The 23,875-nt window shown below is 43.4% G+C and overlaps 1 protein-coding gene across 1 annotated transcript in view; it reads left to right on the top strand.

Annotated features, from left to right (window-relative positions):
- Positions 1–1,710: 1,710 nt before the first annotated feature.
- LOC148478417 (torsin-1A-like) overlaps positions 1,711–23,875 on the top strand; it is a 41,591-nt gene continuing 19,426 nt past the window's right edge. Inside the window, exons 1-2 of the mRNA XM_088455447.1 lie at positions 1,711–1,993; positions 20,477–20,742. Coding sequence (XP_088311573.1) covers positions 1,735–1,993; positions 20,477–20,742 — 525 coding nt within the window. The 5' untranslated portion in view covers positions 1,711–1,734. The remainder of the gene's footprint in view (positions 1,994–20,476; positions 20,743–23,875) is intronic.

Genomic DNA, 23,875 nt, shown 5'->3' on the forward strand with positions numbered 1-23,875 from the left:
GGGGGAGTAACATATTGTGACTCAGTAAGGGGCCCCTTTATCATTGAATATTTGAGGTAAAATCCCTGAAAACACCCGTGCAATTCGGGGGTTTCCTCAAACATTAAGGGGTATATTTACTAAAGTGCGGGTTTTAGAAGTGGAGGTGTTGCCCATAGCAACCAATCAGATTCTACTTATCAATTGTCTAGCACCTTCTAGAAGATCTTAGCTAGAATCTAATTGGTTGCTATGGGCAACAAATCCACTTCTAAAAATCCACACTTTAGTAAATATACCCCTAAGTATCCCCCGGATGTATTAAGGAGGGACCGCAACAGCATTGGCCGCCGCACATGTGCAGTCAGCGTCCCGGATGATACATCCGGATGATATGATCGCATATTGCAATGCGATCATGGGCGGTACTGACATGCCCTGATCGCATTGCAAATGCAATCATTAATAAATGGGGCACTCAGTGTCTTGGCGTCCCTAAACAAGATAACCCACTGGTTTTGCCTAATGGCAGTACTGGCCCTGCCAACAGATATGAACATACCACATATACATTCAGTAACAAGAAAAACGGGAATTCTTATACAGCGCTACACCTAAAAGTGAGCAGCTAACAGTCAGATCTCAGTCCCCCCAAGGACTAATAAACTTTGAACTAAAAAAAATTGAAAAACTGACACAAGCGCTACCTCTTTAACCAAAAAAGGTTCATAATGGATGATGATAAAGATGGTAGAATTACTTATGTAACTATGTCTGGTACATAGAAAGCAATCATAGGGTGTACACTATTTATTGACATGAAACATATAAGTATAAAACACAATACATATGACACATAAAAACTTCAGCTTGGTAGCTCTGATATAAAATAACCAAGAAATCACAAATGCATGACATATATAATACATATAAGTCCAATCTCGGTGTTTATAATATAAGGTGGCTGCTTTACCAGAATTATGCAGGTCATGGGCATAGATGTAAAAAATTGCGGAGAGGTAGTCCGGGTCCCTCAAATCCACAGGTCCATTGATTCTCCTTGATAAAGGTACACGGAGTACCGAAACGCGTTGGCAGGAGGGAGTTAGATCTACTGCAGCACCAGGATTGTGGAGAATCAATGGACCTGTGGATTTGAGGGACCCGGACTACCTCTCCGCAATTTTTTACATCTATGCCCATGACCTGCATAATTCTGGTAAAGCAGCCACCTTATATTATAAACACCGAGATTGGACTTATATGTATTATATATGTCATGCATTTGTGATTTCTTGGTGACATAGTTATTTTATATCAGAGCTACCAAGCTGAAGTTTTTATGTGTCATATGTATTGTGTTTTATACTTATATGTTTCATGTCAATAAATAGTGTACACCCTATGATTGTTTTCTATGTACCAGACATAGTTACATAAGTAATTCTACCATCTTTATCATCATCCATTATGAACCTGTTTTGGTTAAAGAGGTAGCGCTTGTGTCAGTTTTTCAATTTTTTTTAGTTCACATATACATTCAGTTTATTTATTTTTAACAAAGTACACACTCCCCATTGCCCTTGATCCTCCCTTTTATTTTCCTTTCCAACATAAGTACAAAAAAGGAAGGAACTGTACAGACTAAGCAATCTACGCCCTATGTGTCCTATACTGTAAAATGAGTCTGCAGAAACGAAACTATTTGTGCGTTAGTTGCTGCTCCCTTCTCTGAGGCCACAACCTAAATAAACTATGCATCAATATGTACACGCAAATGTTACTTTCTCCCAGGAGACGGCAGGGATCCTGTACTGGGGAAGACAGCCTGGGTCACTATCTGAATCTATAATGGCTGCAGCTCATGGATTACAAACTAGGACAGGTATCCTGCTCATTTCGCTAGTTCTACTCCTGAAACCTACGGTGGCCATTTCAAGCCTTTTCTCCCCCAAGGGCTTGTACTGCAGCCTGATGGAGTGCTGTGAGGAGGAAAAGCCATATAACAGCACAGGTAAGACCCCCTAGTGAGAGGCAGAGTCCTTTGGGGTGTGTGAGAGGTGGGTGGGACACATGTACTAAGAATGGCCGTCAGCCATCGATAGTTAACCACTGATGGTTGATGGTTTTCCCATCGATGGCAGAGATCCAATGGCACAGAGCCTAGCAATGGTTTTTTTTTTCTCCATGTGTGGGGACAGGGAGCTTAGCCACGAAGCCGCACCCCCCGCTCCCTGCTTGGTCCGCTTCCTGGCCAGTATTAAAGATGGGATGACCATCAGTGGATGAAACAATTGATGGTTCACAGCCGATGGTTTCATACCATCTATGTTGACCATCAATTGTACCATCAATTGTGACCATCGATAGTTTACCCTCCGATGGCCATCATTAATGTATACTAATGATGGGGCATTCAGCTACTGATCACACAGATTATAGATGCTGCCCTGGTCTTATATATATGTGGAGTATGCATCTAATGCCATTCTTACCATTCAACATTGGCCAACATTCTCATCAAATGTGTCAGTTTGCCAATTCATTACGATTCATACCTCTCAACCACTCTGCTTTTTGGAGGGCAGCCTCGTGTTTGTAGGACTGCCCCATGGTCCTGCAATCAGGACATTTGTCTTTGTGTAAAGGAAAAAAATGGATTTAAAAAAAAAAAAAAAAAAAATCCCAGAAGGGGCTTGGTCCCTATGTCTCTGCAGCCATACCTACTGTCCCACCGTATGTATTTTCAATTGTATAAATAACCCTAACACAGACTGGCTTTGTTATAGTAATGAGCGATACTACTCACATCCTATCATCCATTCAAAGGAGTCATAAAAGTTTTCCAACTGAAGATTATACTCCTGCACTTTTTACTAAACACACTGATTTATCTTTACAGCTTCTTACTGTCTGTTTATATTTTTGCCTTTGGACATGACACAAATAAGCTGTGCTCTGGGCCTGATTCAGAGGCGCTCGCAAAAAGCGAGCGCTCGCTCTGAATCAGGACGGGCGCTGTTTTTTTTATTTAGGAGCGGCCTCCTGGCCACTCGCATAGCTGTGGGTGACCGCCCACAGCTATAGCGAGCGGCCATGATGATGGTCGCGATGGTCAAGACCATCGCGACCATCGGGCTTGCAACGAGACCCTTGTGGTAGTGTCTCGTGGCCGCAAGCCCCAGAGAGCTTCTGGCTCAAATAGAGCTGGAAGCTCTCTCACTGACATCTCTGGTGATGTCAGTGGGGCCGCCTACAAACGGCAGGCGTTCGCTTGGGAACGCCTCCGTTTGTGAAGCCACCCCCCGGCCACGCCTACAAAACGGGGCGAGCTGTCGATCAACATCGACAGCCGCCCCTTTTGTAGTGAGCAAAAAGCGCTCGCTCTGGGGCTCGCGCACGCCGCGCATGCACACTAGGCCACCATCGACCCGCTTGCGAGTGCAATGCGCTTGCGAGCGGGTCTGAATCAGGCCCTCTGTCCATTAAATACAGTTACATTAATATGGATAATAATGATACTTTATAAAAGTGGAGCAACCTGAATACAGTTTGATAATAATTAAATATATTCTATTTTAAGACAATATTTCCTATTTTTTTATTACTGTTAATCAAGTTGAGAAAAAAAGTAATTAAATGATTAAACTTATGCTGCATGCACACAGGACAACTTGAACAACCATAGATATAGTTGATAGATTTCCCTCCAACTTTCTGTAGTGCAGGTCAAACGATTTTGGTTGTATACACTGGTAGATATCTGTGATAGATATTTCAGTGAAGCTATCTTACAGGCAAATCTTTACAAAATCGTCCATGTTGGCCTGCATGCATGAAAGACCATAGAAATCGTTATCGTTCTTGCGGGAACGCGCATCGTTGGTCGTTGTCAGGTTGGTGACTGCAAAAAAGTGAACTATATAAACAATATCGTTCAAATCGCTCATAAAAGTCGTACCGTGTGTACGCACCATTAGGCTAGTTGATTGGTTGGAATGGAAATCTGGTAAGGTATGAAAGCAAATGACAATCAGCAATTTACTCTCAAATGCCGGAAAATGGACAAAACTGTTGTTTAAACAAATTGTTTACATCAAACATTTAACAAACTTGTCTGACGACATTTTCATCTGTTTTCTGGCATTTAGGAGCAGATTGCTGATCATCATTTACTCCCATACGTTACCAGATTTTCATTCCAACCAATCAACTAGTTGGATGGTTGGACAGAAAATCTCTAGGTAAATGATAATTTACAAACCAAAAAATTGTGGTGCTGACAATCAAGTTTCATCCCTGTACTTAATTATGGAATGTTTTTTTCAACTTGCATTTGCACTTCTATAGTAATTGTGGCGGCACTTTGACAAATTTAACTAAAAAAAATTCATGAAAGGGACACAGAATAAATGCAGTCCTTAAGTACGCTCACTGTGTTGATTCATCAAATCCATTAAGACTAGTCAATATGGCCCCAAATAACATAAAAATATTATTGCCCCTGATTTTTGGTTAATAAATAATACTGGTACTTTATTATTTATTTAATATTATATTATCTTATTAATTCAAATACTATTCTACTATTATTTATTATTAATATGCCCCCCACAATAAATTAATAAAAAACAGTTGCCCCAACAATATATTTATTAATTGTTTGAGACTCTTAATTAAGTTGTTTAATTGCTTTTTTTTATGTTGTGGCCAGACAGATACTGTAGCTCAGGCTGCATGCAGTTTAGGCAATCTTGTTGTCCAGAGCTATTTTCTGGCGATTTTTGGCTCATACCATTGGCAATTTTTGGCTCATACCATTGGCAATTTTTGTTTGCCACTAGATAATAAATGCAGCAGGTTGGAGAGCACAAATGAAATACACATTGTAGGGTCTAAAATATAATAAATCAACTAAAATTTGTTTAAGACATGTCATGGGGGTAATTTTAATGCTGCACTGTGTCATTTTCATGTCCCGACTATTTTTAAAACCTCACTACTCTCTCCGTGACCTAGCCACGAGCGGCGAAACGCACGTCGGGCAACGGCAGCAAGGGTTCCCGTGGCTGCGCAGCACGGGATACCCCGACATACAGTTTGTATCCCCATCTTTATAATTACGGACATAGGTCTACATTATGCATATCGGCTATCACCGCCAGTAGTAGGTGTAAGGTGGTCAGGTCTCCCCAGTTTCTTGCCTATCACATGTATAGTATGATTATGGCTAATTGCCAGATATATGCAGGGTCTATGTACACTACTAATGGCAGGCACTTGATATAAGCGGTTTAATATTATGCACTTCCAATGTTTATGGACTTTGCGGTCATTTACATATGTTTAATGCATCAGATATATGGATGTTGTCTGTATTAGCCATTTTTTGATATTTTTATTTCTAAATGTATGCATATAATAGCAGCCTGAACCGTGTCATAATAGACAGGCAGTGAATTTTTGTAATGTATGTTGACTACTTATTATTTTGAATGATTCAACTATTTATTTGTGAAAACTGTTATATTCTATTAATGTCATATTTCAGACATTAACTAGTTGACTCAATGCATTACTTATTTTGAAGACTAGCCATAGTTACACAGGTGTCTTGTGCACTTAATGTGATTATCATATACTAGTATCACGTGTTTTGACATTGTTAATTTGATTTTCATATTATCTACAGGTGTATGTGTATATCTATTGAAGGATACTAATTTGGCTGAGTAGTTTTTTCAGCCGTATGCACTAAACACAAACACTAGTAATAGTATCAATACCTTCTTTGACACAAAAGTATCCTTTATACCAAAGAATCGATACATAACTAATATGTCTCTGAGGAGACATGAAATGGAATAGAACGCTATTAGGCTAGTAACATTGTATGATCAGATTATAATATTCCTATCAATATTGTTAGGATAGACTGTGTTTAATCTACTCTGCCTCCTTTTTGACAACTAGGTACAAGATCAGATAGTGGGTATGACTGAATTGTATTACCACTTGTAGTAATATTTAATAGAAAATGGTTTATAATGAGTATGTAAAGACCAATACTTATTGACAAACCACGATATCAATACTGTCTTTGTATTTCTCTATTAACCGCTGATAATCTCAGGGTGAGTAATTCTCTCATTGAGGGTCCTATGCAGTTTTGTAAGACCGTCAACAGCAGAAATGAAAACCTGAGCAACATCACTGTTACTCTGTTGTTTGTAAGGGCAGCCTGCTTTTTAGAGATCTCTCACTCCTCATAGATAGCCTATATGCACAGGTGAGGAGCAGCAGAATCCAATTTAGCAGTTTCTTTGCCCTGACCATCCTTACCTTATACTTTTGACTATAACCATTTTTATCATGGGGACAAACGATTATTAGCTATGTAGGCATTATGTGCAATTATATCTGTTCTAATATCTCGCCTTGTGTGTATATAACAGGGTACTCATACTTTCTAATAATAATGTGTGACAATTCCAATTGAGGATACTAATTAGAGGTACCTTGATCATTATTATTTTTTCTTGAGAACATATGATTGTTATTCATTACATTTATAGCCAGATAACCACTGTTCACCTTTCTTATTTATATCCCTGTTTAGAATAAGAGAGTATCGTATATTTATTTAATGGGAAAAGTGTGTTTTGTATATACTATTAATATTTTGCCTGTTTGTGATAGAATTTATATTAAAATTATGTATTAAAAGTTAAATTTTAGAAAATATATTATTACTACAACAATTTGAGAGTGCTCACATCACAGAGTTTCTTTTTTCTTTTTCTTCGATATTTTTAAAACCTAAAATACTTTATACTCAAGTGTGATAGATGTCAGTTTTTCTACCATAAAAACAGCCTACAGGTAAATTATATGTTCCATGTTCCTAGTATTTTAGGTTGAAAAATAAAAAACTTTTTTAGTTTTAATTGATAGAAAATTGAATAGTTGCAAACTACAGTATATTCATAATCATATGTAACTCAGTAGCCACTGTATTTGCTATACCTGTACTGTACACCTACTCATTAATGAAGGTATTTAATCTGCCAATCACGTGCCAGCAGCTCAATGCATGAAAGGTTGATAACATGATCAAGAGGTTCAGATGTTGTTTTGAACAAACACCAGCTTAGGGAATTAATGTGATCTATGTGACTTTACCCATGGAATGATTGTGCCAGACGGGGTGATTTCCGTATCACAGAAACCGCTGATCTGCAGGGATTTTCACACACAACAGTTTCTGGAGTTGGCTAGAAGGGTGCACAAAACAGTACATAATGTGCGGCAGTTCTGTGGGCAAAAATGTCATTTATTATAAGAGGAGAATTGTAAGTCTGACAGGAAGGTGATAGTATCTCAGATAACCATGTGTTACATCAGTGATATGTAGAAGATTAGAAGAACATTTCAGAATACAGAGCATTCCAAACCATGCAGTGGACGAGCTACAGCAGCAGAAAACTACAATGGATTCCACTCCTGTCAGCTGAGAACATGAAACAGAGAGGTACATTTACTAAGAATTGTGTCTCACACTGAGCATCGCAGGGACTCACATGAGGTTTTTTACGCCACAGATTTCCTAAGGATTGCGTTTGCCTGTCTATATTGATTCAATTTTAATACTGATGTTCAGCCGTATTGACTCCTTCTCAATAGACTCCACTGAGCCTTGTACAGGTCATTGTGATCCGTGCAGTGCTTCTGTGTGTTATAGGTTAAATAAAGGGTTAAAAATTAGAAATCTCTTGGGGGGATCTCCCCCCTCCACAAAAAAAGCATATTTCTCATAACCAGCAACGGGCTGATCCAGCCTGGGGGCCTACACCTGCGGTCGCCAACCCATTGCTCGCGAGCCACCGGTAGCTCGTGGCGGCAAGCATGGTGACTCACCTTATGGCGGTAGCACGGTAGGTGCTCTCCTTGCGTCAGTGGGCTGATGGCGTGCAGTGCATGATGAACACTGCTAGTAGCCCAGCATTAAGAGACACCGGGCACTGTTTGGAGGGAGTGTGGGACCTGGCCGTCCTCTGTCCCGCCTGCACAGTCCATCAAGCAGCCCCCTGAGCCCCGCTGACAACTCTCAGGCATCAGAGGTAGAGACAGGCACTTTGAAAGGGGTGTGGGGCCTGTCCCTCCTACACAAACCACCCAGCAGCCCCTCTGCTCCCCGCTGGCAGCTCTCCACATTTTATTTTTGAAAACTAAAATCTTTTTCATGGAACAACAACGATGCATTTAATAATACAGTGATATTTATCAATGTATTAATCAATGCATTGTTGTTTTTCTATGAAAAATGTGGTTATTAGCCAGATTTTAGTTTTCAAAAATAAAATCTGGCTCTTTAAGACGTCTCATTTTTCTCAAGTAGCTCCCACCCCAATTAAGGTTGGAGACCACTGGCCTACACTAAAGCAGGGAGACACACAGAGTGGGGTCCCCCTGCCATAATGTAAGACCATCCTCAAACTGGTCAGTCCAGGGCTGGCAATCCTCGGACCTGAAAAATATCGTCAAACTCGCATGGCAATGCAATCTTGGCTAGACACGGTTCTTAGTAAATTTACCCCTGGGAGTACAGTGGACACAGGCTCACCACCACTGGACGGCTAAAGATTGGGAAAATGTTGCCTGATCTGACCAATCTACTTTCCTGATGCAACATGCAGATGGTAGGATCAAAATTTGGCAAAACCAGTTGGCTCATCTTGCCTTGTGTCAATGTTCAGGCTGGTGGTGGTGCAAATGTGTTGGGAATGTTTTCTTGGCATACAATCAGCCGTAATGCCAATTGATCATCTTTAAAAAGCAAAGCCCATGTGACTATTGTGCTTGCCCATGTGCATCTCTTTGTAGATACAATCTATCCATCTTCTCATGGTTACTTCATGCAGGATGAGGTGTCAGAAAGCACACGTCATCTCCAGCTGGTTCTGCAAACATGCCTATGAGTTTAGTGTACTCCAAAGGTCTTCTCAGTCACCACATTTCAATCCTGTAGAGCACCTTCGGGATGTGGTGGACTTGGAGATATGCAACATAAATGTGTAAATGACAAATCTGCAGCAAGTGCGTGATGCCATCATATCAACATGGAGGATTGTTTCCAGCACCTTGATGAATCCATGCCACAGGCTGCTCTCTCGTCAAAGGGGAATCCTACCTAATACTAGAAAGTTGTACCCAATAAAATGGTCATTGACCATATTGTACTTCATGAGGAGAGAGATGCTATCTGGCAGTATTAAAAAAAAAAAGCACAAAAAACGTCTTTATTATTATTATTATGATTATTTTATTTTGATAAAACTCAAACATATTAGATACAGTTGGTGATTACAGAAACTATTTTAGGTCCTGGTTTGAGGCAGTTGTTCATTAAATGCACTAAAATAGCTCCAAGTTCCAGACACATGATCACTACAGAGCTAGTTCCTGGTTCAGGGCATTTGGTAATTTCGGTTACAGAACTACCTCCTGGCTCGGAATCGGTATGAATCCCAACAGCGGCTGCCCGACATGGGTGAAAATCCAGATCTTCCCTAAGGTAAGTATAGACTAACCTAATTCCCTCCCCTAACCCTAACCCTCCTTAGGGGTGCCTAATTCTGACCTTCCCCCCAGTGCCTAACCCTAATTCCCCCTCTAAGTGCCTTACCCTAACCCCCCCTTCCCGCCGCCTAAACATAAGTCCCCTGGGGGGTGCCTAACCCTAAGCCCCCCCGGGGTGCCTAACCCTAACCCTCCTTCCCCCTAGCCTAACCCTAACCTCCCAGGGGGATGCCTAACCCTAAGTCCCCCCCGGGCGCCCTAAACCTAACCCTCCCCCCCCCCACGGCTGTCCGCTCGCGGCGCCCGGCATGCCTTCGATCGGTCCCTTCGATTGGGATGCCAGGCGCCGGTCTCCCAGTGTCGGGAAAATGACAGGCGGCAATATATAGACGCCTGTCATTTAACCCTCACCGGGATAAAGCAGTCGGGAAGCCGGCTGTCGGGATTAAGACAGCCGGTTTCCCGATTGCATTATGCTAAATCTATCCACCTTTCATCATCTTATGGTACATTCTAGTTCAGGATTGTAATGCAGTTCTTCATTTACCTTGATATCCATACTATTACTACTAACCACCATCATAATTCATTGTCCCTGTTTGCCTTAGCAGTACATTTTTCATACTTCAACACAGTAGGAACACATCTGACACATAAGCCAATTGCTAAGATGACAACCAATATAAGGATCAGGAGCTTACCTACACTAGCAACCATTTCCTGGACCCACTCTAGATCGGAGAACCATTTTACAGGGTTCAACCATGAGAACCACTCTTCTACCTTTTCCTCCACCTCAGTCAATGAGGTATTATGGTTCTTTCAAAATTCCCATTTCAGCTGCAGAATCTCATCCATCTTCCGGTCTATCACCTCCTTGGGATCACTATTATTATTTGTGATGTATGTGCAACACTTGACACCAATTTGGGTGGCCAGAGTCACACAGTATCCACCAGTACCAGCTGTTAAATAGTTTAACACTAGTCTATGTTGCACAAGTTCTTTCTTATAGGCCTGTAGCTCCTTACCTGTGTACCTGAAGGTGTCATCATACATCTCAGTGATATTATCTATTAATTTAGCAAGGTCTTGGATGTATCTAAAATTTAAAATACCCTGAGTGATCCTGATTGGATCTAATGCTACCAAAATTTGGAAGCCAGTTGTTTCGGTAATCAACTGTGTGGCTGTATGTACTTCACCAGGTATCATGTTTCTTTTGTCTCTGTGTTCATACTTTGTATGAAGATATGGGGATGGTGTGTTTTTATGAATACCCAGCATTTCACCATTTGTAAGGGTCATAACCTCTGGAAGTACCCTTCCTAGATAACATAAACCTTCAGAACTCGGAGTGAGCCACTTGTATGCTTTCCTTCCACATATAAAATACACATCGTCTGGGAGTACATAAGTTACCATTAAACACATTTCTCTGACAAAGGATCCTATCCCAGGTTCTCCCATTTGACTGGTACATGTATCCGGTTGTATACTATCTGCACAGTACCATACTGGTACTCTGCCAACCATTTCCTTGATGGGACTACGAGTATACCTATACCAGAAATATCACCCACTGGTAGTAATGTCGCGTACAAGTTTTTCATCTAGTGATTCGTTATCAGCTCTATATGAAAAGGTCATTGGCTGGTTGTTCCCGGTCACCTCCCAACTTCCTGGTTTATTGAAATTGGTGATGTTTAAACATAAGAGAGATCTATCTACTTGATACTGGTGGAGCTTAAAATTTGAAGGTTTGGACCTAAGAAATTTCCCGTCCAGCGTTTTCCCTTTCTGTAATCCATGAACCTTCGAGACATTTAATGGGAATGGTACTAAACCTACATTATATTGTCCCTGAGGCACGTGAGTGCACACCCAACATTCAGTCTGGTTTAAGACCTTACCCACTAAAGAATGATAATCCTCTAAAGGATGCTTGCCCAAATACAGATTATTCTTGGACTGGCATCATTGGATGCACTTTTCATCAATTAGGGATCCACAGTTCGCACACATACAGTATTCCTCAGACAATAGCCCTTCACACTGACTCCAAGTTTCTAGGATAACAGATCTCTTAACAATTACTGTACTGAGTTTTGCCATATACCGCCCTGATCATTTTATCGATCCTTCTCCTGACCCCACTCCATCGATATCACCATCAACCTCCCTCTCCGTCATCTGTCCTCCGTCACAGAAACAGAAAATCCCGAAACAAATGAGTATGATGAGAACCCTGGAAGGAAACACAAACCCAGCCCGCCACTCAATTGCTGGAATAGTGGTCTGCAAATTTCCCTAGCTCAGGTGTTCCACTGCAGTCTCTAACTCTCCCGGAACAGGCTCGCAATCGACAGGTCCACGGTATCTGTCTCGACTCCGCCTTGTATGTCTTCCGGGTGGTTGACCTTTCTCCAGTGAGTGGAATGGATCCAGGTATCTCTCTCTGCTACTTTCAACGATGTCGTACTTGTCAGTAACGTTTGATACAGACCTTCCCACCGATCTGTCAAACAACTTGAACGTAAGAAATTTCGGATCATAACATATTCTCCAGGTTCAACATCAAGACAGTTTGTTTCAGGCATGTCAGGTAACAACATTTTCAATTTCTGTTGCTGCTGTTTCAACTGTTTACTCATTGTTATAAGATATTTCACAGTAACCTCATTATTGCTCTTCAAATCATCCTGTGGACTTATAATCAAGTGAGGTTGTCTCCCAAACAGTATCTCAAAGGGGAACAGATTAAGAGGAGGTCTAAAGGTGGTCCTGATGCTATGGAGGACTAGCGGTAAGGCTTCTGGCCATCCTAATCCAGTTTCAGCCATGATCTTGCTCAGTTTGTTCTTAATAGTACTGTTCACTCTCTCCACCATTGCGCTGGCTTGCGGTCGGTAGGGGCTGTGAAGTCTACTATTAATACCCATTATCTTACCCATGTTCTGGAAAACATCTCCAGTGAAATGAGTATCCCTATCACTTTCTATGATTCTAGGGATACCATATCTGCATACAAATTCCTGAACAATCTTTTTAGCAGTAAAAACAGCAGTATTAGTGGCAGCTGGATATGCCTCTACTCAATTAGAAAACACATCGGTACAAACTAATACATGCTTGAGATTCCTGCAGGGTGGTAATTGGATGAAATCAATTTGTATTACCTGAAAAGGACCGTCTGTCGGAGGGATATGAGATGGCTCAGTTGGTATTGTCTTCCCAACGTGTTTCCTCAACCAGGTTAGGCAGACATTGCCCTTTTTTCAGCTTGGTAAGAAAAGCCTGGGGCACACCAATATGCTCTGACCAACTTGCACATACTTTGTTTTCCCAGATGAGTCAGACCATGCGCTGCCTCAGCCAGGCTTGGGTAATATGTCCTGGGAGCAACGGGCTTACCTTGTCCATCTCTCCAGAGTCCAGGGGGCTCCTGACCACATCCATTTGATCTCCAGACTGCCTTTTCCTGTATTGAACACAAATTTTGCATCTCAATTAATTTCTGGGTGTCAATCATTTGGAAAACCATCATTTTATAAATTTGCATGTTTACTTTTAACCCTGCTGCCCATTTGGCAGCTTCGTCTGCTCTGTTATTGCCCAGTGACACCGGGTCTTCTTCACATGTATGGGCTTTACATTTGATGACAGCTACTGCCTTTGGATCGCTGTCAAGAGTCCTTTTATGTGGTGTGAGTGTGCAACTGGTGTGCCTGCTGTTGTCATAAAATTTCAAAGATGCCAAAGAGCCCTAGCTGAAGAAACATGTCTGGTTTGGGCAGAATTCAGCAATGCAGATACAGCATATGGTGTATAAACAATCATATCATGACCTAATACTACATCCTCGCTCTTACTGACCAGAAGAGCGGTTGCTGCTACACTTCTTAAACATGTTGGGAGTGATCTTGCCACAGTGCCCAATTGTGCATTGTAGTATGCTACAGGTATACTAGCATCACCATGTTTTTGTGTGAGGACACCTGCTACGCAGCCATCAGCCTCCGTACAATATAAATCACAAGGTTTTTCATAATCTGGTATTCTCAATGCAGGTACTTTCATCAGACTGTCCATAAGGTTAAGGAAAGCCTGCTCTGTTTCCTCAACGTGTGTGACACGGTCGGGTTTTGAGGATGACACCAATTCCTGCAAAGGTAATGCCAAAATAGAAAAACCTGGGATCCACGTCAAGCAGTATCTACACATGAAGAAGGTATGGATTTGCTGCTGGTTTTGGGGCAGTGTCACGGTCTGTATGGCCTGTATTCTGTAATTTGTCAAATGTCATAGCCCCTGGGTTAGACAGTGTCCCAAGTATTTAACCTTAGTCTGGCATGACTGTAATTTGTCCTTAGCAACCTTGTGTCCTGTCTGTGAGAGATGAAGCAACAATAGTTTAGTATCATTTAAACATGACATAAACGAATCAGAGCACAACAACAAATCATCTATATATTGAATTAGAACAGATCCATTGCCTGATTGAAAAGATTGCAAACAGTCATGTAAGGCCTGAGAGAAAATACTGGGGCTATCTATGAAACCCTGGGGTAATTGTGTCCATGTATATTGTACCCCTCTGTAGGTGAATGCAAAGAGATATTGACAGTCAGGGTGAAAAGGTATAGAGAAGAAGGCAGAACATAGGTCAATGACAGTGAAATGGGTTGCAGATGGTGGAATTTGCATGAGGATGACAGCTGGATTGGGCACTACGGGGAATTGGCTCTCAACTACTTTGTTTATACCCCTAAGGTCCTGTACTAACCTATAGTCCCTCCCACAAACCTTCACTGGAAAAGTGGGACTAATAGCTGGGCTAGCAGTACGAATTAAAATCCCCTGTTGTAACAACCTCTCAAGGATAAACCCCTAGCTCTACCTTTGGTTTTAACAGGTATTGAGGGATTTTTGGAGCTTGCCTATTACTTTTTAAATTTAACATTACAGGAGATACATTTGCCATCAATCCAGTGTTCTGTCCATCCTTAGTCCAAAGTGAACTTGGTATTTGAGATAACATCTCTTTTACTTGGGATGGGCTTTGTTCTAAAATGGTAGAGTGAAGCATTAACCTTTGTGGAGTGTCCAATATATCCCTTACCTCATGCGCAACCTTCTCTGGGATATCCAGGAATATACCATCAGGGGTAGAGTAAATGACACATCCCATTTTACACAACAAATCCCTTCCCAGTAGGTTAGTAGGAGCCGCTGCTGCCAGAAGAAAGGAATGCTTGGTTTGCAGCAGCCCGATAGTAACCTCTGCAGATTTGGTTAAAGGATAATGCTGCACTTTACCCGTTACTCCCATTGCTGGTACTGTCTTGTTGGTCACCTGTAAATTGATGGAGAATTTAACATGGATCTGGTCGCCCCTGTGTCTACAAGAAAAGAGTGTTTAGTACCAGCTATATCTACTGTCATTGTAGGTTCTTCCCTAGTACTCTCAGTTAACCTGACTGGCTGTAGACTACAGGTATGACCTGACCCCTAGAGCTGACTATCATTCTCCAGTAAAGCATTCACGGCCACTATGTGAGCAAGCGATTGCTGAGAATTCTGCTGGTTTCCTTTTGGGGTGAACCTATGTGTTTTCTTATTATTTGTCCCCCAATTTTTCTCTTGACAGTTTCTACTTATGTGTCCTTTCTGGTTACATTTGTAACTTCTTATGTTGAAAGGTTGTCGCTGTGTAGGTTGTTGTGCGTGGAGAGTTTGTGGTTGTGTGTGGTATGGGTTTTGTGGCTGTGTGCACACTCCTTCTAAAGCTTGAATGCTAACAGCCATTAGCTTCTCACTTTGTGTTTCTCTCTTCCTGAGGATGTTTTTATCATGTTCTATAGCTGACTCCCTGAGAGCATCTACAGTAATTCCTCTCCAGTTAGGCTGAGAGGTTTGAACCCTGATCTTTAGATTATCTTTAAGACCATCCATGAGTACTGTGACAGCTATTTCCCTGTGGTGTGTGTTGTCTTTTATATTCTCTATACCATTATATTGGGTGATTGTCTGCAGCGCTTGGGTGAAATAATTTGCTGCAGACTCACTTTCCTTCTGCCTTATGGTGAAAATTTTACTCCAGTTCACTACCACTGGAAAATATATGGCCAATTGGGTGACTATGCGTGTAATGTTATCTTGGTTATTCTCATCAGTTAAGGGACCATCTCCATCCAATAATCTGTGATAAACTTTTTCACATCGGTATTGGATGGAAGACATGCCCGTAATACCACTCGCCAATCTTTATTGGCTGGCTCATGAGCATTACCTAACTCTTTTAAAAAATTTTGGCACTTAGCTAATTCTTTTCTAGGGTCGGGAAAATCTGTCATTATTGAATGTAATTCTGCTCTCATCCATGGACAATGCATTGCTACATCCCTTGTGGGTACTACACCATTTCCGTCCGGATTTCCATTGGGAACTGTTATTGTCCAGACAGGATGGACGCCTACCACTTTGCTGTTTTTAAGGTTACCTATGGGAACTTTTACCTTAGTACTCTGGGGGTTCCAGGAGCGGGAGTTTCAGGTAAGTGATTTTTTTTTTAAATTCTTATTACGTCTCTCTCTACTGGGGGGTGGACTACTGGGGGCACTACCAGGGGGCGATTACTACAGGGGGCACTACCAGGGGGCGATTACTACTGGTGGCACTACCAGGGGGCGATTACTACAGGGGGCACTCAAAGGGGGGATTACCACTGGGGGAACTACCAGGGGGGATTACTACAGGGGGCACTACCAGGGGGGGATTACTACAGGGGGCACTACCAGGGGGGGATTACTACAGGGGGCACTAAAAGGGGAGATTACCACTGGGGGTACTACCAGGGGGGATTACTACTGGGGGCACTAAAAGGGGGGATTACCACTAGGGGCACTACCAGGGGCGGATTACTACTGGAGGCACTGAAAGGGGGGATTACCACTGGGAGCACTACCGGGAGGGATTACTACCGGGGGCACAACCAGGGGGAATTACTACTGGGGGCACTACCAGCTGCTGCCATTTCCCACCCTAGGCTTATACTCAAGTCAATAAGTTTTCCCAGTTTTTTGTGATAAAAGTAGGTACCTCGGCTTATATTTGGGTCGACTTATACTCGAGTATATACGGTATATGCCTTGTCGAACCTGTCGGCCCTTCCACAAGCAGCGCATTGTCGACCATTCCTAGAGTCTGCTTAGCACCCATCTGGGAAAATGCTAAGCAGCTTGTCACTAGAGAATGTGGACCGGTGAATGTTCCCGTAGAGCTACATTCACGCACTCCTTCCCCGTTGTGCACAACCGACCGACCCGCTAAGTGTTGTGGACAGCGTGCACAAAGAGGAGCAGAAGCCTGCGGTCATCCAAGGAGAATGGCTGTATACTATAATCAGTACTCAGGTTATATACCTTACAGAGTTCAGCTCTAACAAAGAAACTAGTTGACAGATTTCCATTGGTTCTTGCTCCTGGATATTCTGGTACGATGCAGGTCATAGGTCAGTTCATACAGTGTCACTAGGGGTATGTCCCAGTTCCTCAGAAGTTTCTTTGTGTTTGGTTTAAACTAGCCAAAGACACTACATACAGAGGTATACATTCTAATCACTAATTCCCTATAATTCATAACTTGCGGACGCATGATGCGATCTCCTTGCCGATAGAACCGGAGATCTGCGAATAAACAGGGATTTAGAATGGTACCAAACATGACTTGTCTACTAGTTTCTGCACCTTAAATATCATATACAGTACATTATATTTCACAACATAAGCATTTTCTAATAAAACCTCTAATATCAAGCTTAATGTGAGGGAACCTTTTTATAAGTGCGTGCATATGTGAGTGTGAGAATATTGTGTACTTTCGCTCATCTTGTGTTTTGTGCTTATCTGTAGGCTTTGATGTACAGCGCAACTGTGCGTTGTTCGTCTTGTATATTTTATACGTATTATCTAATGTGCGTATAGGTTTTGATTAGACTTTCAACAATATGCAGTAGTTAAGCAGACACACGACGCTAATAACCAAGTATAGCGTCGTACACAATGGTATCGTGCTGACGACGCAAAATGGCATCATTAGAGGCGATGCAAGATGGCGTCGCCAGATATTGATTTAAAAGATTTGGTCTCAGCCAATCATCCAGCTTCAACAATGCATAGTATGTAAACACCTTGTTATCTTTAAAATATAAACAAAGAAAAAAGTATACCATTTGTATATTGTTACTTACCTGTCTTTTCCTGAGATATTGCGGTATCTAAAGCAGACCCTAGAAAAAAACGTGAAGATTGTGAGTTATGCTGGCCATACACGCTACAATTATCGGGACGATCTGCCTGATATCGGGGCGATCTGCCTGATAATTGTAGCGTGTGGGGGGGCGACCGAGGGTTAAATATTGCTCGGTCGGGCATGCTGGATTGTCCAGCATGCCCGTCCGATGCGATATTTCCCGGTAAACTGTTGGCCGCATCGGGCAGTGTATGCCCAGCGCGGCCGACAGACAGACATTTCCTGTGTTCCTTCCTACGGAAGGAACAGGGAAATGTCTCCTCCCCCAGGGGCGGAGCGCGGATGTCGGGCTATACACTGTGAGATTTCTCTCACAGTGTATGCCGGCGACATCTGCAGCTGGCAGGCTGCCAGATAAAATGTCTGTCGGTCTGACAGACATTTTATCAGGTAGTGTATGCCCAGCATAACTGACATTGCTTAAAAAAATATAAATATATGTTGTTACAATACACTACACTAATATTTGGGTTTTCCTGAGTAGGCCCATACATATCATAAAAACTTGGGTTGAGACACTGACTAGAAATAAAGTTATAACGGTTAACAAATGTTGTGGTAATCTGGTAACTCTATTAGAATATACAAAAAGATGGTTACACAATGAACCACTCAGGTGTCTTAACCAGGTTGTGTAGGTTTATTGAACAGTAGTGCATGTACAGCTGTACTCACTGTTACAGTGCAAAATTCTATGGGGTATATTTACTAAAAAGCGGAGATGTTGCCCATAGCAACCACTAGTGGTTCAGGTGCTGGAACAGCAGTATATAGCAGGTCAGGGGCATTTCAAGAGAGGAGGGGGCCCTTGCACAGTCTCCGGCACAGGCCCCTCCTCTCTGTCCGGCGGCCAGCTGCGCACTGAGCGGTGCGCGGCCAGCACCACACTTATAGGTCTATAGCGCATGCACAGGTTGCCGGGAAAATGGCCACGGCAGGCATTTTCCCTGTACTGCGCATGCGCAAATGACGACCCTGCAACCATTATAAATACGCCCCTGTAGCGGGTATCATTGCAGGTGTCACAGAAGGCAGCTGTCCGCCACCATGTAGCTGTCACACAGTGGCAAGAATGGCGCTGTGTATGCACAGATACCCTATTGGCGGCCATCTTGGCAAGTTTTCCCAGAGGAGCCATTTTGTTAGAGACTGTGCCAATCCACTTCTAAGATAACAGGTAGTTTGTGATAGGTAAAAATATAGTTCATTGCTATGGGCATTTGGTACTCAAAGACACTGAAATAATATTATAAGAGAATCATCTTCAAAAAGTTATTTACAATCCATACATAATGTACACATATATGTGCAATCAAGCAAGAATACTCTTTTTTTTACAGACTACTGTATAAAACTATGGGGTGTATTCATAGAGCAGTGAAAAGTCCTGTTTAGCTGAAAACAGGACTTTTCACTGCTTTCGGCAAATCATACAGGTGGTTACAGTGGAGAAGGGTATTTCTTCCTTATCGGCACCCCCGCTTTGTGTATGAATCGCATCACCATACTTTTGTATGGTGAGTGCAATTCATAAAGGAACGGAAAGCCCAGCTTTCCGCTCCTCCCCTGCGTAGATTCGCCATCTGAAGATGGCGTAATCTGTGCTGCAGGCCAAACAGAGCAGGGACGTTGCATACTTCCCTGTTGGCATCCCGGCACTGGCCCCACCCTTTTCCCAGCATTTTTTGCAGCAGGTCTGACCTGACCTGCTGCTCTAGGACACCGGCACATGCACAGTAATGGTGTGTACACACTACACGATATGCTCCCTGAGCGATATCGTGTAGTGTGTCCCCGGCAGGCTGTGCTCAATGTCGTTCATGACATTGAGCACAGCCGCTGAACGATATCATTAACGATATCGTTCAGCGCCGGGCTCTCTCCCCCATTCCCCAACATGCAGCAACCTGACGACATCGTCAGATTGTGCTGCATGTTCAGGCGATGGACAATGTTGGAAACGACCAGCGGGAGTGCGCATCGCTGGTCGTTTCCGACATAAAAGTGCACAATTTGTGCACGATTACTGAGCGACTGCACGATTACGATGTCGTAATCGTGCAGTCGCTCAGTAATATCGCCCAGTGTGTACTACCATAAGAATACTGGCATATATCTGGCTCCCGATATGTTTGTCTTCAGGATTGCGGAGGGGCCGGATACTGCAGGAAGACGTCAGACAGGTAAGTGTACATGAATGGCTACTAAACATTGCTATATATTGCAATGATGTGATGCGATATATAGTGATATTTTTCAGTAGCCACCTCATGTTCTAAATGAATAGACCCCCCTATGTTATATAATCTGTACTCCAAAAGTCTGAGCTGAAACAGAACAACAAAACAGTCAGCCTATAGCAACTAATTGTCCAAATCTGCATATCCCCTAAAAGTCCCAATTTTCATTGGGCAGCCTTGTTTATTTGCTGGTAAAAAGGGTGTGTCCTAAAGGATGGGAGGTGGATGAAAGTGTGGCCAGTTGGATAAATACTGTGGCTTGTGTTGTGTGGATCTGGACATGGACTATTTTGTCCGGATCTATTTTTTATTAATGTTGGAGGTTATGAAACAGTCTGTGATTTCCGATTCTTCTTTCATTTCAGATATGCTTCAAGACTTGAACACAGAACTTTTCGGGCAGCACTTGGCTCATGAAATCATATTCAAAGCCGTAACTAGATTCCTGAGCCAGGAGAACCCTCAGAAGCCACTGGTATTATCCATGCATGGCTGGACTGGCATTGGGAAAAGCCATGTCACCAAAATCATTGTGAAGAATATATACAAGTTGGGAATGAAAAGCAAATCAGTTCATTTATTTTTGCCTGATATCCATTTCCCAAAAAGAGACCTGATTTCTCTGTACAAGGTGGCGTAAGATTATTATGAGTTTGTGCATTAGTAGATTAGTATTAACAAAATGTAATTTCTCAGTGTTCTACTGTTTTAAGTCATATATTTCTCTAATGCTGGCGACACACTGCAAAATGTCTGGAAGAAAAATGGCTATTGCTGTTACGCTTACTGTATTTTCTATGTTTGTGTTTAAAATGCAAATGCAAAGCACTTTGAGTCCTATTAGGAGAAAAGTGCTATATCAGAGGTTTCCAAACACTCCTCGAGGCACCCAAACAGTTCAGGTTTTAGAAATATCCATGGTTGAGCACAGGTGGTTCAATCAAATTGACTGAGGTACTAATTAAGTCACCTGTGGTCAAGCATGGTTATCCTTAAAACCTGGACTGTTAGGTGCCTGCCCTTGAGGACCAACTTTGGGAACCTCTGGACTATATAAATAACATTATTATTATTATTACTATAATTATTATTATTTCTGGACCAATGTGACTCCCCAATGTGTGTGGCCAAACTGAATGTTGATCCTGCAGAACGATCCGTGTGTGTGGTCACTTTAAGGGTAATTTTGATGGTAATGCTGGCAGCCACTGGTGGGCAATTTTGACACAGGAACTGAGGGCCTGATTCAGACCCGCTCGCGAGCACTGAGCGCTCGCAAGCGGGTCGATGTTGCCCAAGTGCGCATGCGCACGAGGGAGCCGGCTCCATCGTGCGCATGCTCGAGACCCGAATAAAGACGACCAAGCCGTCGTTATGGGTCTCGCAGCAAAGGGGGCGTGCTGTCGATGGTGATTGACAGCACGCCCCCTTTGGTGGGCGTGCCAGGGGTGTGGCTGCCCAGACGGAGGTGTTCCCATGGGAACGCCTACCGTCTGGGGCCAGCCCCACTGACATCACTAGTGATGTCAGTGGGAGTGCTTTTGGCTCTGATAAAGCCAAAAGCACTCCAGGGCTTGCGGCAGCGAGACCCTACTGCAGGGTCTCGTCGCAAGCCCGATGGTCGCAATGGTCTTGACCATCACGACCATCATTTTGGCCGCTCGCTATAGCTGTGGGTGGTCACCCACAGCTATGCGAGCGGCCAGGAGGCCGCAACAAAAAGGAGCAGGGACGGCCCTGATTCAGAGCGAGCGCTCTGTCAGAGCGTCCGGCTCTGGATCAGGGCCTGATTCCCTACCGTACGCAGCTGCAATTGCGCAGGCAATCTGCTGATTGTTTCGGACTGCGCATGAACCGGCCACTTCGCTGGGGTATGCGATTGCAGTGACTACGCAAACCCATCGCAGAGTGATTGACAGGAAGTGCCGTTTCTGGGTGGTGACGGGGGGGGTGGTCGGCCGAACGCAGGCACGCCAGCCGTTGCAGGGACGTGCATAAATTATCTACTGCGATGCCATATGTAGCCTGAGGCCTGATAGCGTACGTGGTTGTTAGTAAGGTCAGAGCCTGTGCAAGTGTGCGTGAGGCTGCGATGGTACTCGATTGTACTGATGGTTTTGCTATTCTACTAAGAATTACGGATGTGTGAAATGTACAGTGGGTGTCCTTATGTAGTGCTGACTTTGCATTGCAATCGCTATGGATTAGCATACTATCGCAGTTGAACTGCGTGCGTACGAAATATTGCGTTCCACAGTGAGTCAGGTCCACAGTTGCATGAGATGCGACCTTTTCAGGTAAATCCCAGTTTGGCATGGTCACATAGGATGCGACCACTGCAGGCAAATGGTTAAAACCCTGAGACCAGCTCTGAGCCACTGCAAAACTCTATGGGGTATAGTTACTAAAAAGCGGAGATGTTGCCCATAGCAACCACACACATTCTAGCTATTATCTTCTAGAAGGGGCTAGAGAAATGTTATTTAGAATTTGATTGGTTGCTATGGGCACATGCCTTGGGACCGCCAAGTATTCAGTAAACTCTGAAAGCTGAACGTTCTTGGAGTTTGCCTGTGGTAACCAATGCCATGTCCTATGGGAAGGAGGTCCAGGGTTGTGAAAAGGGATCCTCTGCACTGCATGCCCTGTGCATACATAAACTTAGGTCACATATGCGCAGTCAGCCAGATCGGCAATGTCGTATGTATGTAGAAGGTTTAGGAATTACGGGGACAGCTGCTTTTTGGAACAGCTCTGCCTACAATGGAGAAATACTTAATTGCTCTGGTAGTTGAGTATCCACTGCGGCAACGCCATCTGGCCCCTGATGAAGAATAGGCCTCTCTATAATTTGTAAGCAACTCCCTCACCAATGGCGTATCTATAATGGGTGCAGGGTGTGCGATGCCCTGGGTACTGTTGAACCTAGCAGAGCGGGAGGCGCCACCGGCCGCAGCCAAGGGAAGTGTGATCCTTAGCACCACACACTAAAATAAAAACACGCCGCTGCCGGTGACTGTGTTTGTTTTAACACTGCAGCCAATAAGGGTCAGACAGACTGTTATTGGCTGCTGCACCCAGGGCCGGAGCCAAACTGGAGTTCACTCACGAGCTCCGCCTTTCGGTTTCCACACTGAGTGAAGGGAGAGACGTCATGGTGCCGAGAGGGGCGGGAGCAGTGGACATATCTATGTATGTGGGGCACTACATATTGGGCACTGCATAAGGGGCACTATATATTGGACACTACTGGGGGCACAGCATAAGGGGCACTATATATTGGGCACTACTGGGGAACTGCATAAGGGGCACTATATAAGGGTCACTACTGGAGCACTGTATAAGCGGCATTACTGGGTTCACTATATATTGGGGACTATTGGGGGCACTGTATAAGGGGCACTACTGCGGGCACTGTATAAGGGGCACTACTGGAGGCACTATATATTGGGCACTACTGGGAGCACTTCATAAGGGGCACTACCGGGGGCACTGCATAAGGAGCACTACAGGGGGCATTGCATAAGGGGCACTACTACTGGGGGCACTGTATAAGGGGCACTACTGGAGGCACTATATATTGGGCACTACTGGGAGCACTTCATAAGGGGCACTACCGGGGGCACTGCATAAGGAGCACTACAGGGGGCATTGCATAAGGGGCACTACTACTGGGGGCGCTGTATAAGGGGCACTACTACAGGGGGATTGCATATGGTGCACTGCTACTGGGGACATTGCAGAAGAGGTGCACTACTAAAGTG

The sequence above is a fragment of the Taudactylus pleione genome, unplaced genomic scaffold (genome assembly GCF_031769625.1).
Source record: "Taudactylus pleione unplaced genomic scaffold, aTauple2 ptg000656l, whole genome shotgun sequence".
Lineage (NCBI taxonomy): Eukaryota > Metazoa > Chordata > Amphibia > Anura > Myobatrachidae > Taudactylus > Taudactylus pleione.